This window comes from Lepisosteus platostomus, chromosome 20, assembly GCF_059453375.1.
Source record: "Lepisosteus platostomus isolate fLepPlt1 chromosome 20, fLepPlt1.hap1, whole genome shotgun sequence".
Lineage (NCBI taxonomy): Eukaryota > Metazoa > Chordata > Actinopteri > Semionotiformes > Lepisosteidae > Lepisosteus > Lepisosteus platostomus.
In genome coordinates, this window is record NC_142630.1 from 16,449,117 (window position 1) to 16,462,788 (window position 13,672).

The following is a 13,672-nucleotide window of genomic DNA, read 5'->3' on the forward strand; positions in this document are numbered from 1 at the left end:
GGGACGAAAACGTTATTTATGACTTAGAATGTTAAGCATGTGCCACAGTGGTTAGCATTGCTGCCTTGCAGCGTTGTGGCCCTGGGTTCGATTCCTGACCCTGGGGTGTTTGTGTTTGTGTCTGCCCTGCGATAGACTGGCCGATTGCTTGCCAGGATAGGCTCCTGTTCCCCCATGAGCCCTTATTGGTAATAAAGTGATAAGAAGATGGATGGATGAAATGTTTAGCTGTGGGAGTCCAGGTTTGAGAGGAATGAGGCCAGGCCTTCACCTGGACCCCTGCCGCTGCCCTGCAGCTTCCCACCAGTGGGCAAGAGGGTGCAGGGGCTCAGAGGTTTCCTGCTGCAGGCATGCCATTGAAAGGAGATCCGAGACAGAAGTGTAGACGCGCGAGTTGGAATTAGCGTGGTGGGCACTGTCTGTGTCATTTGGCCATTTGGCAGGTGCTGCACAGCTCCTGGTTCAGCCTCTGAGCTGATCAGCGTGCCGGTCTACACCTACAGCTCCCATTGCACTGAGCTCCAGTTCAGGATGCTGCTTCACGAACTGTTCCAGCAAGGCGGTTTTCTAACGGGCGTCTTCTCCAGTTTATTGCTTTACTCTTTCAGAATTCACTCAGAACATTCATGTGCTAGTAACACCGGGTCTGTAAATTCCTTGCTTCTGGCTGCAGTGGAGAACATATCAGAACTAAATTAAGAAGTCAACACTGCTGCGGGCTCGTATGTGATTGACAAGAGCTGGGATAGTAAATTCCACTGCAGTCACTCAGCGTACAGTACAATGGAAATTTTTTGATTTAAATTAACTGATTTAATTAACTAAACCACTTGACTTGCACACTGTCATTTCTGATTTCATGCTTTCTCAGAGAGCACGAGCTGTCTTGTATTTCTCATTAATCCCATGAAACATAATGTAGAGAGAGGCTGCAAGCTTTGTAGAACTCTGTTACAAGAATCAAACTGTTGTTTTCATCCGTGGCAAGCTTTACCCATTATTCTCAGTCCTAAACTGTTGCTCCGTGCCTGTGACAGTATTCCTCTGAGCCTGTCAGTGAAGTCAGGGGCTGCACTCAATATTTGGATTACAGATTGTTGATTTAGGCAGAAAAGATTGCAGCTCCCAGCCAGATAACCTCCTGTATCCACAAACTGTGAAATGCCCTCTTCAGAAAAGCTGGTTTGGTGTGTGCTAGTGCTTTATTAATTGAAGTAGCAGGCTTTTGTAATAGCGCCTTGTGCGCCTGAAACAAGATGTTTCACTGTTTTCTGAAGCTTTGATGATCTGTCTAAATGCATTTGGTTGTGATCTGGTTGCTCATCCATCTGAAAAAGGTCAAATCAAATTCAGAAACCTGCCCTCATTTCCCAATGGACTCTTTGACCAGTCGCTTAGTGCAATTCTTCCCTAGAAGAAGCCCGATCAGCAGTTTGCACTAATCACTGTGCCAACCCCTTCCTTCACACACTCCCCACACTGCCCTGCACAGCTGGGCACTGCAGCTGGGTTGTCTAAAGGACCTCCTGCTTCCTGTCTTTTGCACTTGTGTCAGCTGTGAGTGAATTAGCTCTTGCTGCAGAGCAGAGAGAGCAAGGAATGGTGAGCTGGTTTGTCCATGTCCTCAGAACTAAATACCAGAGATCCTGATCCAAACAGAGGTCACTGCCACTTCATTTTTAAAACCTGTTGTGTCCGAGGGAATGTCCTTATTGTCCTCCAAAAATCCCACTTTATGAGCTAACGCAGAGCAGGCTGCAAGACTGCTGGTGTTTCCAAGCACTGAATTGAGAACGAGTCTGTGAGAGACTCTTGTTCAGCTGCACGTGCTGAAGTAGGTTCGAAGGCTGTTCTTGATCCACTGCTCTGGGGCAGCTGAGTTACTTCACGTCACAGTTTTACTCAGGAAGATGCTGGACTGCAGAGTAACGCAGAGGAAGACATCTCAGTCTATCTGCTGGTCTGGAACTCTTCAGATTTGAATTCCCCCCACACACCCCTGGCCTTCCAGGAAGTGGTGTGCACAGCAAAGTCAGAAAACAGCCGCTGAACTGACTCTGATGGAGGTTTTTAATTTGCCGGTTCCCAACAGGATAAGATTGTTGATAAGATCGCCAGCAGCCATATCACCCTGCAACTCACAACTGGCAACCCACTGGAGCTCAGCAGGTGTGAGCCTGGTCAGTACCTGGATGGGAGACCTCCTGGGAAAAACGAAGGTTGCTGCTGGAAGAGGTGTTAGTGGGGCCAGCAGGGGGTGCTCACCCTGCGGCTCATGTGGGTCCTAATGCCCCAGTGTAGTGACGGGGACACTATACTGTAAACAGGCGCCGTCCTTCGGATGAGACATAAAACCGAGGTCCTGACTCTCTGTGGTCATTAAAAATCCCAGGGTGTTTCTCGAAAAGAGTAGGGGTGTACCCCGGCATCCTGGCCAAATTTCCCCATTGGCTTTTATCAATCATGGCCTCCTAATAATCCCCCTCTATAAATTGGTTTTATTCCTTTGCTCTCCTCCCCACTGATTGCTGATGTGTGGTGAGCGTTCTGGCGCACTATGGCTGCCGTCGCATCATCCAGGTGGGGCTGCACATTGGTGGTGGTGGAAGGGATCCCCATTACCTGTAAAGTGCTTTGAGTGGAGTGTCCAGAAAAGCGCTATATAAGTGTAAGCAATTATCATTATTATTATTGTCCAGCTCCTCAGGAACACATGCTCTGTGGGATAGGTGTTGTACAGTGCTCACCTGTTCCTACCTCCTCCAAAATAAAGATCAGACATAGTTCCACTTTGGTGTTCATTTTCTTTGGAACGATGAGGTTTAACTCAAGTGAGCTGAACAGCCTGGGCTTCGTTCTAGAGGAAGGAGAGCTGAAGGCTATTTTGTAAGCAGCACAGTCACATCCTTTATTTTGAAATCGTCCCCACATTCCTGTGCTTTAAATTTGCTGGCATTTCCTGGGACCTCGATTGACTGGGAATTATTCTGATCTCTGAAGGATAGGCTGATGGATGGAGAGTTCTGAGAGTCTGGAAGGATTCTAGGTTCTTAATGAATTTGTGGGATTAGGACAGGGAAGCCCGGCAGCAGTAGAACAGACACTGCATTTAAGGCTAGGGAGACCTGCTGCCTGCTCTTTGCTATGTCTGCGTTCCTGCTGTATTGTCAGCCCCCTGTTGTACTCCTCCTGCCCCTCCGCATGGCCCCAGGTGAGCTCGACAGATGTGCACCATACCCTCTGTCCAGCCTGCCCTCTCAGGGGGTCAGCAGAGGCCAGGCGTGCTCAGGGCCTGCGGAGAGACGCTGGCTGCGCTGAGCCAAGGAGCTGACGAGTGACAAAGCATCCATCACCCTCTCAGCCGACTGCCGGCCCCCATCTGCACAGGCGCTTATGACTTTCATAGCTGCGAAGTTGTGGAGACGAGACGAGATGTGACAGGTGCTGTGCTTTGGAAAAAAAAACAACAACACTTTGAACGCTGGAGACAATTTGATTGTGCGCGTCCGGGGAGGCGTGCTCGCGGGCCGAGCCCATGCGGGGCGCCACACTGCGCCACACTCTGTTTCTTCATGCAGGAGGAGGCTGAAGCACACCTGTTTGTCACACTTCCAGTCAGCTTACCTCAGGGCCAGTGCGCTGGGTCTGCTGTCTGAGGTCAGGCTGTCTCAGTTACAACACCACCAGTCCCTGTGTCTATTTAATAGGCATGTCACTGTAAAGTGGTAGAAGCAATGCAATGCAGTGGAGTATATTCTGGTTTAATAGTGCAACATAATGGTAGAGTATAATCCAGTTGTGTAGAATTGAATAGCATGTACAATACATTTGGAAAAATAAAAGAAAATGCATTGAGGCTACAGAAACACGAAACTTCTCAGTACATTAAAGCCTGCTTGAGTGTTTCCTAAGAGCACAAGAATATTAACGGCACTGGAAACCGATGCATCACTTAATGGAGAGGATGTTTTCATCTGATTTCTACTCACATGTGCTTGGCACCCCTCTCGGGCTCAGAGGCATGTACAAGAGGGGCGTCTGTGTTCAGGACAGTTTATTTTAAGAACGAGCGTGTTCTGTCTTGGGACACTCTCACCTTCCTGCTGTATTCTCTCACTGGGTCTGTGACAGTTGCAGAGTGTTGGGATTGCTCTGGGTCTCTTCCTCTGTGGGGCGGAAGTGTCCAGCACTGTTTGGTCCACCTGCAAAGGGTTAATTTGGTTTGTGGTTGCTCTACAGTCCCTGGCACTTAGCTTTCTGTTTAAGTGACAAAGCAATGCATTTATCAGAGTGTTGCTAGTCCAAGCAAAACAATAAAGCTATCGCAAGATCAATCACCTTCCTGTCATCTGTATACACACAGCTGATGCGAGTTTGATTGGATTTAATGTGAACTGTGCTGCAGAAAGTCAGCTCTCTGCGGGCCCTCTCTGTCTGACTGTGGGGCAGCAGGGGAGGAACAGGCTCATTACAACAGTGCTACACGCCAGCTCCCGCCTCTCTGTTAGAACTTATTAAATTACTGCTCTGTGGTTGTTCTCCCCTCTGAGCAGTACTGATTCTGCAGCTGTGCAAGTGTGGTCGTTACAGAGTAAAGAAAGATGGTAAAGCTCGGATCACTTGCCGGACGAACCTGGCGGAGCTTTTTGATCGAGATGGAGTCGGGGCAGCCGTGAGAGATGCTTGGCATCGCGTGATCCATGTTGCATTCTTCCCCTTTGAGCTCTTAATAAAGCAACAGCAGATCAGGCCCATCACCGTCTCCCTGAAGTGAAGCACTTCGGCGGGAGAGAGGAATCTCTAAAGGGCTCTTTTTTGATCATCTTTATATAAATCAATACGTAATTTGTAAGGAGGTTTTGAATTGGATGGCAAAAGGGGGATTTATATTCCAATGAAACATAAAGCCCGCAGTAAATTCTGGAACCTATGGAAAAACTTTAACAGACTCATCAGCTTGTAGAAAAAGCGAATTGCTCAATGTATATATAAATGGAAAACTTCTCTCAATATATAAACCTAATGGTGTCACACTGCACTGTTCAATTTAATTTTATGGCTTCAGAGAACTATTAAATATCTTTTTCATTGAATAATGACATTTTGTTCAAAAGGAAATTAAAAAATACACGTTTTTTTTTTCCATGCATGGGCTAATAGGGTGTTACGCACAACAGTGCTGGTGAACTGTTATACATCACAAACAAGTCGTACTCAACTGTGGGATCGCAGTCGCCCTGGACAATAACACCTAAATCAGGGGGCCCAAGGAAGAGCTTGGACATGACTCACATCAGCAGAACACTAATATCATTTCAGATGGGCAGGGAGAGGGATGAGGGTCAGAATTAAAACAGGGGCTGGCCAGCCAGCGAGGTTATCAATGGGCAACATGAGCACTGAGGGGTGTGTGGGTTAAGGGCTCTCCGGGCAGGAGAGGGTTAAAGATCTCACTTCAGATGGTGCTGACATTGAGCACATGACCCCTGTCTGCACTACCGAGAAAGACAAAGCTGAATTTCCCCCGAAATTGAATTAGACTCTTAAATTAGTCCTGCATATTCAGCACTCCCTCCCCTACAATGAATCTGAAAGATGGCAAGAACTCCTATCCTGAGCACGCGCCCTGAGACACACACACAAACATAACGCACACACACAAACACATACACACACACACAGGGAGAGCGTTTGAGCAAGACAAAAGCTAGCAGAGCACACTCATATTTAAAACATTCCTTCATATATTTTTAATAAAACAACTGATCTGGATTTGAAAGCAACTCCATAAATCACTCATTATTCAATGTATGTGACTTCAAGGCTTTCCACATGCTGTAGCCGAGAGCAGAGCTGTCTGCGAGACAATAGGTTTGTACTTGAATGCTTGTGGTTTTATGAAAGGTTTATTGGATTTTGTGGTCCCTTAAGGGGAAACCCTTTAAATGCCTTTGCAATTATAACTCTAATAACACTCTCAGCTCCTGGACGGAGCCTTGACTTGACAAAGATAAGGAACTGGAAGTTGCTCAGTCAATACAGAGCTATTAATCTCTGTCACCTGGCTGTCACTGTGGCTCAGGGAGACAATGTAGTTTCTTGACCTACGCGAAGCTGTGTAGCGATTTTATTCAGCTTGTCAACATTCATCAGTGCAAATTTTGTCACCTTCCAACTCACTTGAAGAACTCTTCTGGTTCTTTATCTCTCGTCCTGTGACACCCTTTAGATAGAGGGGGAAATAAAGTGGTCTGCAGGCCGAGATTATTATTATTATTATCATTTACAGCTCATTCTGTAAAGCCTGGAGCCATTCCCTCCCTCTCACCCTCTGTGTCTCTTTCTGACTGCCGGCTGGCCACACATTTAAATACCCCACCGGGGCAGGCTTTCGGGACCCTGTTTCCTCACTCCCTGTCCCGGCAATCGAGCTGGTGACTCTTCTGTCCCGACAGCAAGCGGATGCTCATTTCCAGCCCAGTGTAAAATCTCCTCAAGTGCTCCGCATGCAGACCTGAGGGCTTTCTGTTTTTTACACGCATGGCCGAGGCTCGGTAGTTTAGCCGAGCGGTTTTCAGTGGAATCGGGCTGTGTTCCTTCTCTGTGGGAGGCGGGCACGCCATTCACTCTGCACAGTGTCTTCTGTCTCTTCGGGTTTTCATGAAGTGCCGGCGCTCCGCACGTACAGTAAGCCAGCACCTGGTGCTGCCTATTTCATGCTCACTACTGTTCTCCTGGGCAAATGTGCAGAGGCAGAGGTGGAGTTTAATCAGTCTCTCCTCCTTCATCGAGAGGGGTCCTGGTGATGTAGGTAACGGGCAAAAACTGAAAAGGATCCAAGTGCTAAATGCAAAAGGGGTCTTTTTCGCCATGGAATTCTCTACTTTAATGAGTCAGTTTTTTGATAAGAAGAGACTGGTCAGCAGGCAAGAAGTGATTCAGGCACAGGATGTAACATCACAACGTTCTGCCCAGCTGGGCGCTGCCAGGAACTGCTGGTGTAATAATAATAATAATAATAATAATAATAATAAACTTTATTTTATATAGCGCCTTTAAAGGTGGCTTCTCAGAGCGCTTTACAGGATGACAACAACAATAAATAAGAAGAATACACAAGATAAAACACAATTACAATCTATAGAGGAGACCGTGGATGGTGGTACTAAGAAGAGCAGAGGGGTGAAGAGTGGAACCAGTTAAGTAAAGGCTTTTCTGAAGAAGAGGGTTTTGAGTCTGGATTTGAAGGAGTTTAGAGAAGGTGACTCTCTGATATCCTTGGGCATAGAGTTCCAGAGCTTGGGGGCATAACAGGAGAAGGCCCTGTCACCCATACAATGTAGAGGGGCTTGGGGGACAGTAAGGAGAGCAGAATTTGAAGAGCGGAGGTTGCGAGGTGGGGAGTAGGGCGATTAAAGTTCAGACGGGTACTGAGGTGCCAAGCCATAGGTGAGCATGAGGATTTTAAAGTCTACAACTGTGGTTGTCGTGAGGGCACCGAGGAAAGGGGCTCTGGGAGGACTCGCAGCGCTGGAGCCATGGAGTTTGACAGACGCTGCTCATCCACTCGCCGTGCAGGGAGAGACATGCAGCCCTGAGGTCCGGCTCTGTGGCTCTGTCCTCCCTGCGCGACCTCACTCCTGCTCCCAGCCGGGAGATCACCACACCTCCCCTCCCCTGCCTGGGAATGAAACCCTCTGTTTCCCCGTATTGACAACTTCATTCCTAACGGCAGGCGAGGAGAAGAAAACTGAAAGGACAGGTAATAATTAATAATAATTGCTTACACTTATATAGCGCTTTTCTGGTACAGTATAGTACAGTACAGTGTCCCCATCACTATACTGGGGCATTAGGACCCACATGGACCACAGGGTGAGCGCCCCCTGTTGGCCCCACTAACACCTCTTCCAGCAGCAACCTTAGTTTTTCCCCGGAGGTCTCCCATCCAGGTACTGACCAGGCTCACACTGCTGAGCTTCAGTGGGCTGCCAGATGCGAGTTGCAGGGTGATATGGCTGCTGGCTGTCTGAGATGACTCAGAGGCAACAGCAATCACATGTGTTGATCCCACTAGTACATATGCTTTCATTTTGGGGTGTTTTTTTCTCAAGTTCTAAAAACTTTTATCACTGCAATTATTTTTACCTGAGCTGCGAGATCAATGTGCGCTTTGAACGTTTGGACGCTGAAACGTGAGGTGACTGTTTTTTTTTCCTTTTTCAGCGTGCTCAGACTTAACCGCGGGGTCTCTAAGGAAAACCATATTGCTTATCGACTTTTTGTTCAGGAAGCGCAGCAGCGGCTTCATCAAACTTGGGATGATGGACTCTCCGGCACGTTTTATCATCGGAGTCCTGTGAAGAAGCATTGTTTCACAGCACAGTAGGGCAGGGTCTTCAGCACAGATTCCCGAATCAAACGCAAAGCCCTGGGTCGGCACACAGGAATGGGCTTGCTTTCCTCCCGGGCCCTGGGGCCCTGGCTTCCACCACGCACACACCCACAGCCATTTCTGTTAACCTCCAGCAGTGCGAGTGTGTGCACAGGTCCTTCTCAACCCAGCACTGCTCACAAAATTAAAGGCGGCTTCCTCACACTTTTACAGAACTCACAAGTGAAAAAGTATGCGAGACCTGTGGTACAAACTGACATTCACTCATCAGTTTTTCTTTCTTTCTTTTGCTGCACTCCTCGAATCTGACTTTTCAAGGTTAAGCTGCCAGCCGGCTTTGTTTCATTCTCAGAATATTGTCACTCCCAGCGTAAGGCCAGTCAGCAACGATAGCTTATTATCGGCGGCTCCTTTGATGCATTCGTTGAGCATTAGAAAGCGAGATGGGGGAGAAAAAGCCCTCGGCACTGAAAGCTGACCCCAAAGGCCAGGATCTGGGAGAGCAGAGCTGAGCTTCCAGCTCAGCCTCAGAGACATGGACAGTAAGATGCAGACGTATGGATGTAGCTGTTTGTTGCTTTGCTATATGTCCTCATGCTGAGGCCTGTTTCCACTGGGCATCACTGCAGCAGTAAGATCTGGTGGCTAGACACAGCCCCTCCCAAGGGTTTGCCTGTACAACATGCATCACTTACTCCTTGGATTTGTAACCTTAATGGTTTCTGCCCTGCAACTTGTAGACAATCCCATGTCTACCTTAAGAGCTACAACTGCATTGGGTTGGTGTGTATACCAGAGCTCTCTCTCTGTTTCCCACTCTCTGTTCGGCTCACTGTGTGCTATATCATTCTTGGCACTGTGTGCTTTAAGAATTAGAATTTATGCAAATATATGGCTGAAAAATGAGCTGTTCCTCCTCTTCTGGGCTTCTGGTGAGATTCCAAAAAAAGAACCGACTTATTACAAAGATTCCCTTTGTTATGAAGCTACACAATAATAATTAAAAATGATTTGTGATCTGTACCAAATTGTACTATTTCCAGTGGTAAAATAAGGCAAAAAGACATAGTACAAACAGAAGCAAGTTCCTCTTGCATATTTATTATTACTTTTTTAATTTCAGTTAATGCTTTAACAACAGATTGTGGTGTCACAGTGAACAGTACAGACAAACCTAAGCACTCTTGTATTGTCTAGCTGCGAATAGAGTTATTTTTTGTAGGGATCTGCAGTTTCATTAGATTCTTGTTTCTTTGGGAAATGTAGCACTAATGAAGCTGCAGCATTAAACACTGTGCTCAGATTTGCAGATATGCTGTTGTTTTCTCCCCAATGTGCTTTATCCCAGGAGTACCCGTATCCAGTAGCGTGTCTGATGCTATTCTCCCAGTGCTGCTCCCATGTCAATGGACTGGGCTTATTACTGGCCCTTTACTGGAGACAGGCAGACTGACTGGCTTGGGAAAAACCATGAAGATATGTCATAAAAACTGAAACTGAAATTGAGATGGTTGACTGCTTTTCTATTCGGTTTGTCAGGGCCCCATTAAAGGGAATGCCTGCGTTGATCTAGTTGTTTCCAACAATTAAAACAGTGTGGAAAACAACCAGGAGACCTCTGATCCTGACAGGACTCTAGTTTTTGTGTATTGCCTTGTGTATTCCTGCTTCTTTACAATGCTGTCCTGGTTAAGCCTCCATGGCACTCCCCCTTAGTGAACTTTGGAGTAATTTAAATCCATTTAAAATCTTCCATTATTTAGCAAAGGTCCTTAAAAGGTTGTGTTAAAACAAGTAAATGAGGTCTTGGCTACTAATAATCTCTTATTAAATATCAGCCCTCTGTCTACACTTGTACCAGAGAAATTGCCCTAGTCAAAGTAACTCCGGACTTGTTGAAGAGGACAGATTGAAATGCTTCCAGTCTGGTCATTCATGCAGTGGACAAGGCGATTTTATGACTGTCTTAAGAGCCTAGTTGCTTTTACTGGAAATAAACTGGTTTGGATCTTTAGATCATACCTGATACATAAACAGGTATTGGTTACACTTGGTGAGTACGTATTGTGCTCTGCTTTCGGTTTGATTTTCTTTAGGTCGTTATCGTTAGGTCAGATTATAAACGATGAAATGTTTTCACAGCTATGCCAGTTCTACACAGTGGCACAGCTCTGAAAACCTGGTGCCTTGTTCAGTCTTATTAGTCTGCAGTCACAATTACGTGTGAAAGTCAACCCAGCAGACTTCTTCAGCATCAACAATGAAACACGACTCAAGTGGAAACTATGGTGAACTACAGAAACTGAGAACCGGTGCCACTTAACACACAGACTTCCCAGCCATGTTGTTAAAACCAATCGCCCAGCTTCCTTCAAATACTGTCTAGATGGGGACCTGGATCAAGTAGCTGCAAGCAATCAACCACGCTAAGTGAGACAACTGGGCTCCTTTTAATTTGCAACCTTCCCAATAGTATTTCCATTTTCTTTTAATCATATCTTTCGTCTTCTATGAGCAATACAACAGAGAATTAGGACACAGGGATATGTACACGTGTACCCCAACACAGCTCTCATCCTTAGGATCTCCCCCCTGAACAGCTCGTCCCACAAGAGTTCCTCGGTCCTGATGGTTTGACAGTGTTGGCCGACTGAGGGTTAAAGTTCAACATGGGTCAGCACATGTCAGAGAAAGCAGTCACTCAGCCAGCAGCCCTGTGACAGCCTGGCTGACAAGGCAGGATCTGCTGGGAGAGGCCAGGCTGCACAGAGCAGCTGGGCGCTACTTTAAAACAAGTCTCACGCACTTCTTCCATGACGCAAAACTCCATGTGGTTCATCTAGGGGGCGCTGCAGATACAGGATTGGAAATAATCATAGATGCAAAGAAAAGAGTGGCGATATGAACAAGCAATTTCCCTACTTTGGAATTCAGAATCCAGTCGAGCCAGCAGACTTCTTCAGATCAAGCACTCACACGCGAAACCAGGGGACACAAGTGGAAACTATGTGGAAGTGCCTTTATAACTGAGAACAGGAGGCACTTCTTTACCCAAAGGGTTGTGGGAGTGTGGAACAAGGTGCTCAGCCCTGTTGATAAACTCAATGGTTTCTTCCAAAATGAGATCCCTTAGCTTCTAACCTCCAAATAGGCTTAGTGGACTCAAAGGCCACCTCTCATTTGCTGTCGTTATCCTTATAAATAACAGTACCGCTTCTGTGATTCCCCCTTAGAGTCTATCTTTTCCATCAGTGGGTGAAAGTTGAGCTCTAAACTGTTGATGGCAGTTGCCGTCGTCAGCTGCAGCTGTGATGTCTGCGCTGTTGTCGTGCTCATCTCCCAGGAGCCTCGGTGTTCGCCACATGTTTGAAATGCTGCAGTGGTGTCACTTCCTGTACTCACACGCCGCACTGTCTGAAAGTGACATACTGTAGGATATCGGGTGACATTTCATTTTTGACACAAAGAAGGTATTCATTTAAAAACGCAATGAGTAACTTGTATTATACATCCACCTTATCCTCTGCTTCCACAATTATCTCCAACTCTTCCTACCTCCCACAAGCAGCCAGTGTGCAAAAGGAATTCCTTCCTTTGGGAAGTGGGCTGTCTGATTCCCTGTAATCCACTCTGATGTGCTGTATCCCGTGTCTCTTGTCTGTCTGTGGTGTTATTTTCCTGCGCCTAGAGAGGACGGCGGCAGCCCCTGCGAGCGATGGGATCTCTCTTCACAGGCCTGGGAATCCTCTGGTACCGGAGCCGGGAAGCGGAGCGCGGATTAGGACACGTCTCCTCCTCCGAGCGAGCGGCCCCATCTGTTTCCCCAGCCTCCGCCACCCCGTCCGGGTGCCCCCTGCCAAAACCCAGCAAATGTGCCTCGAATGGTTTTGTGTATTGGTGACACGCCAATAATAATAAAAACAATTACCGGACTCCTGAGGTCTGATTCCGAGATAATTGAGTAGCTCTGCTGTTCAAAGTGCTGACAGAGGACAGTTTTCAAAGTCGTGCCCTGATATCCTGTCATCTCCTGGGGCCCTTCGTGGGAGCCCAAGACACCTAGAGAAAAGAAAACTTTATTATAAATGAGCAAAATCAGCTTAATTGTCTTCAGTAAGTCATAAGGAACATTTGCATTTAGTTTTACGATTTAAATTATAATGTGAAGGAATTTTCAATAAATGCTTTTCAGGGTTTGGATGTGTCCTGTGAATTTTGGGAAACATTAATCTATGGTTTGTCTCTTACTGATAGTGTAACAATGACAAAGGAAACTTGAGGCAGGGGAGACTGAATGGAGCTAATGAGTTGTTTTGCACTGAATGGGCCCTCTGTTGGTCACATGACCTATCGGTGGGTCATGTGACTTTCCTGCGGGTGTGGTACGCAAGAAGTGGGAGGGGCAAATGTGAAACTAGTGACACGCCCCTTCGCCATGCAGGTGATGTGTAGATACTGTACCTGGGTTTCATTTTCTCAATCAGTAACAGTTGTAGATGTCTTTTTGTTTTGCTCTACTGCAAAACTGCTTGTAAAAGTGAGCTGCAGGCTGGCAGACACTCTGCACATCACTCACACTGCGCAGCTGGCCAGCCTGTGAGAGTGCTGACACACTGAGGGCAGATGGCACCCCTGGGAGGGGAAAGTTCGCTCCCTACACCTCCTCCGCCAGGCACGGAATGCTGACTCAGCCCCTGAAACACCATTCCATCATCTCACACAGGAGTCACCCTCGCTGGCCTCTGACCCCCTCCTGCCACCCTCTGTCCATCACCCTCTCCCATTGCCTGATGAGGATCACTGACAATCGGCAGGGGCTTCAGAGAACAAGCAAGACAGGGGAAAGGACATTTTCGATATATTTTAACAAACAGCATCATCAACCAGATGGAAACAACTGCTGTGAACCCAAGTGCATTTGGCTGTAGACATATGTTTAATATAGCAATGTGCTGAAATATACCTAAGGACCTGGAGTTTTCTATGCCAATCACAACCTCTCTGTGCTTATGGCTTTGGTCAGAGACTGTGTTATTTCATTTGGCTATGCTCTGCTTGGTAAATAAGTTGGGTTTTTGGCTGCAGTTAGTTGTCATTATTAATGTGGTGCATTGTTTAAAAGGTGGAGTCTTTTTTCTCATACTTTGTGGAGAGAGATGTATAGACATATATCGTTCATTTTTTCATTAAAAAAATCACTCATCCCTGCAGGTAGCTCCTGACAAGCTGCTCTAATTGCCAAAGGTGTGACTTCCAAATCTCTGCCCATCAATTAGC

General features: G+C 46.8%; 1 protein-coding gene across 2 annotated transcripts in view; it reads left to right on the forward strand.

The window, feature by feature from the left end:
- LOC148644636 (uncharacterized) overlaps positions 1-12,327 on the forward strand; it is an 85,622-nt gene extending 73,295 nt beyond the window's left edge. For both annotated transcript variants that reach the window (XM_088613687.1, XM_088613688.1), the window contains one exon: positions 12,084-12,327. In XM_088613687.1, coding sequence (XP_088469813.1) covers positions 12,084-12,296 — 213 coding nt within the window. In that variant the 3' untranslated portion in view covers positions 12,297-12,327. The remainder of the gene's footprint in view (positions 1-12,083) is intronic.
- The last annotated feature ends 1,345 nt before the right edge of the window (positions 12,328-13,672 follow it).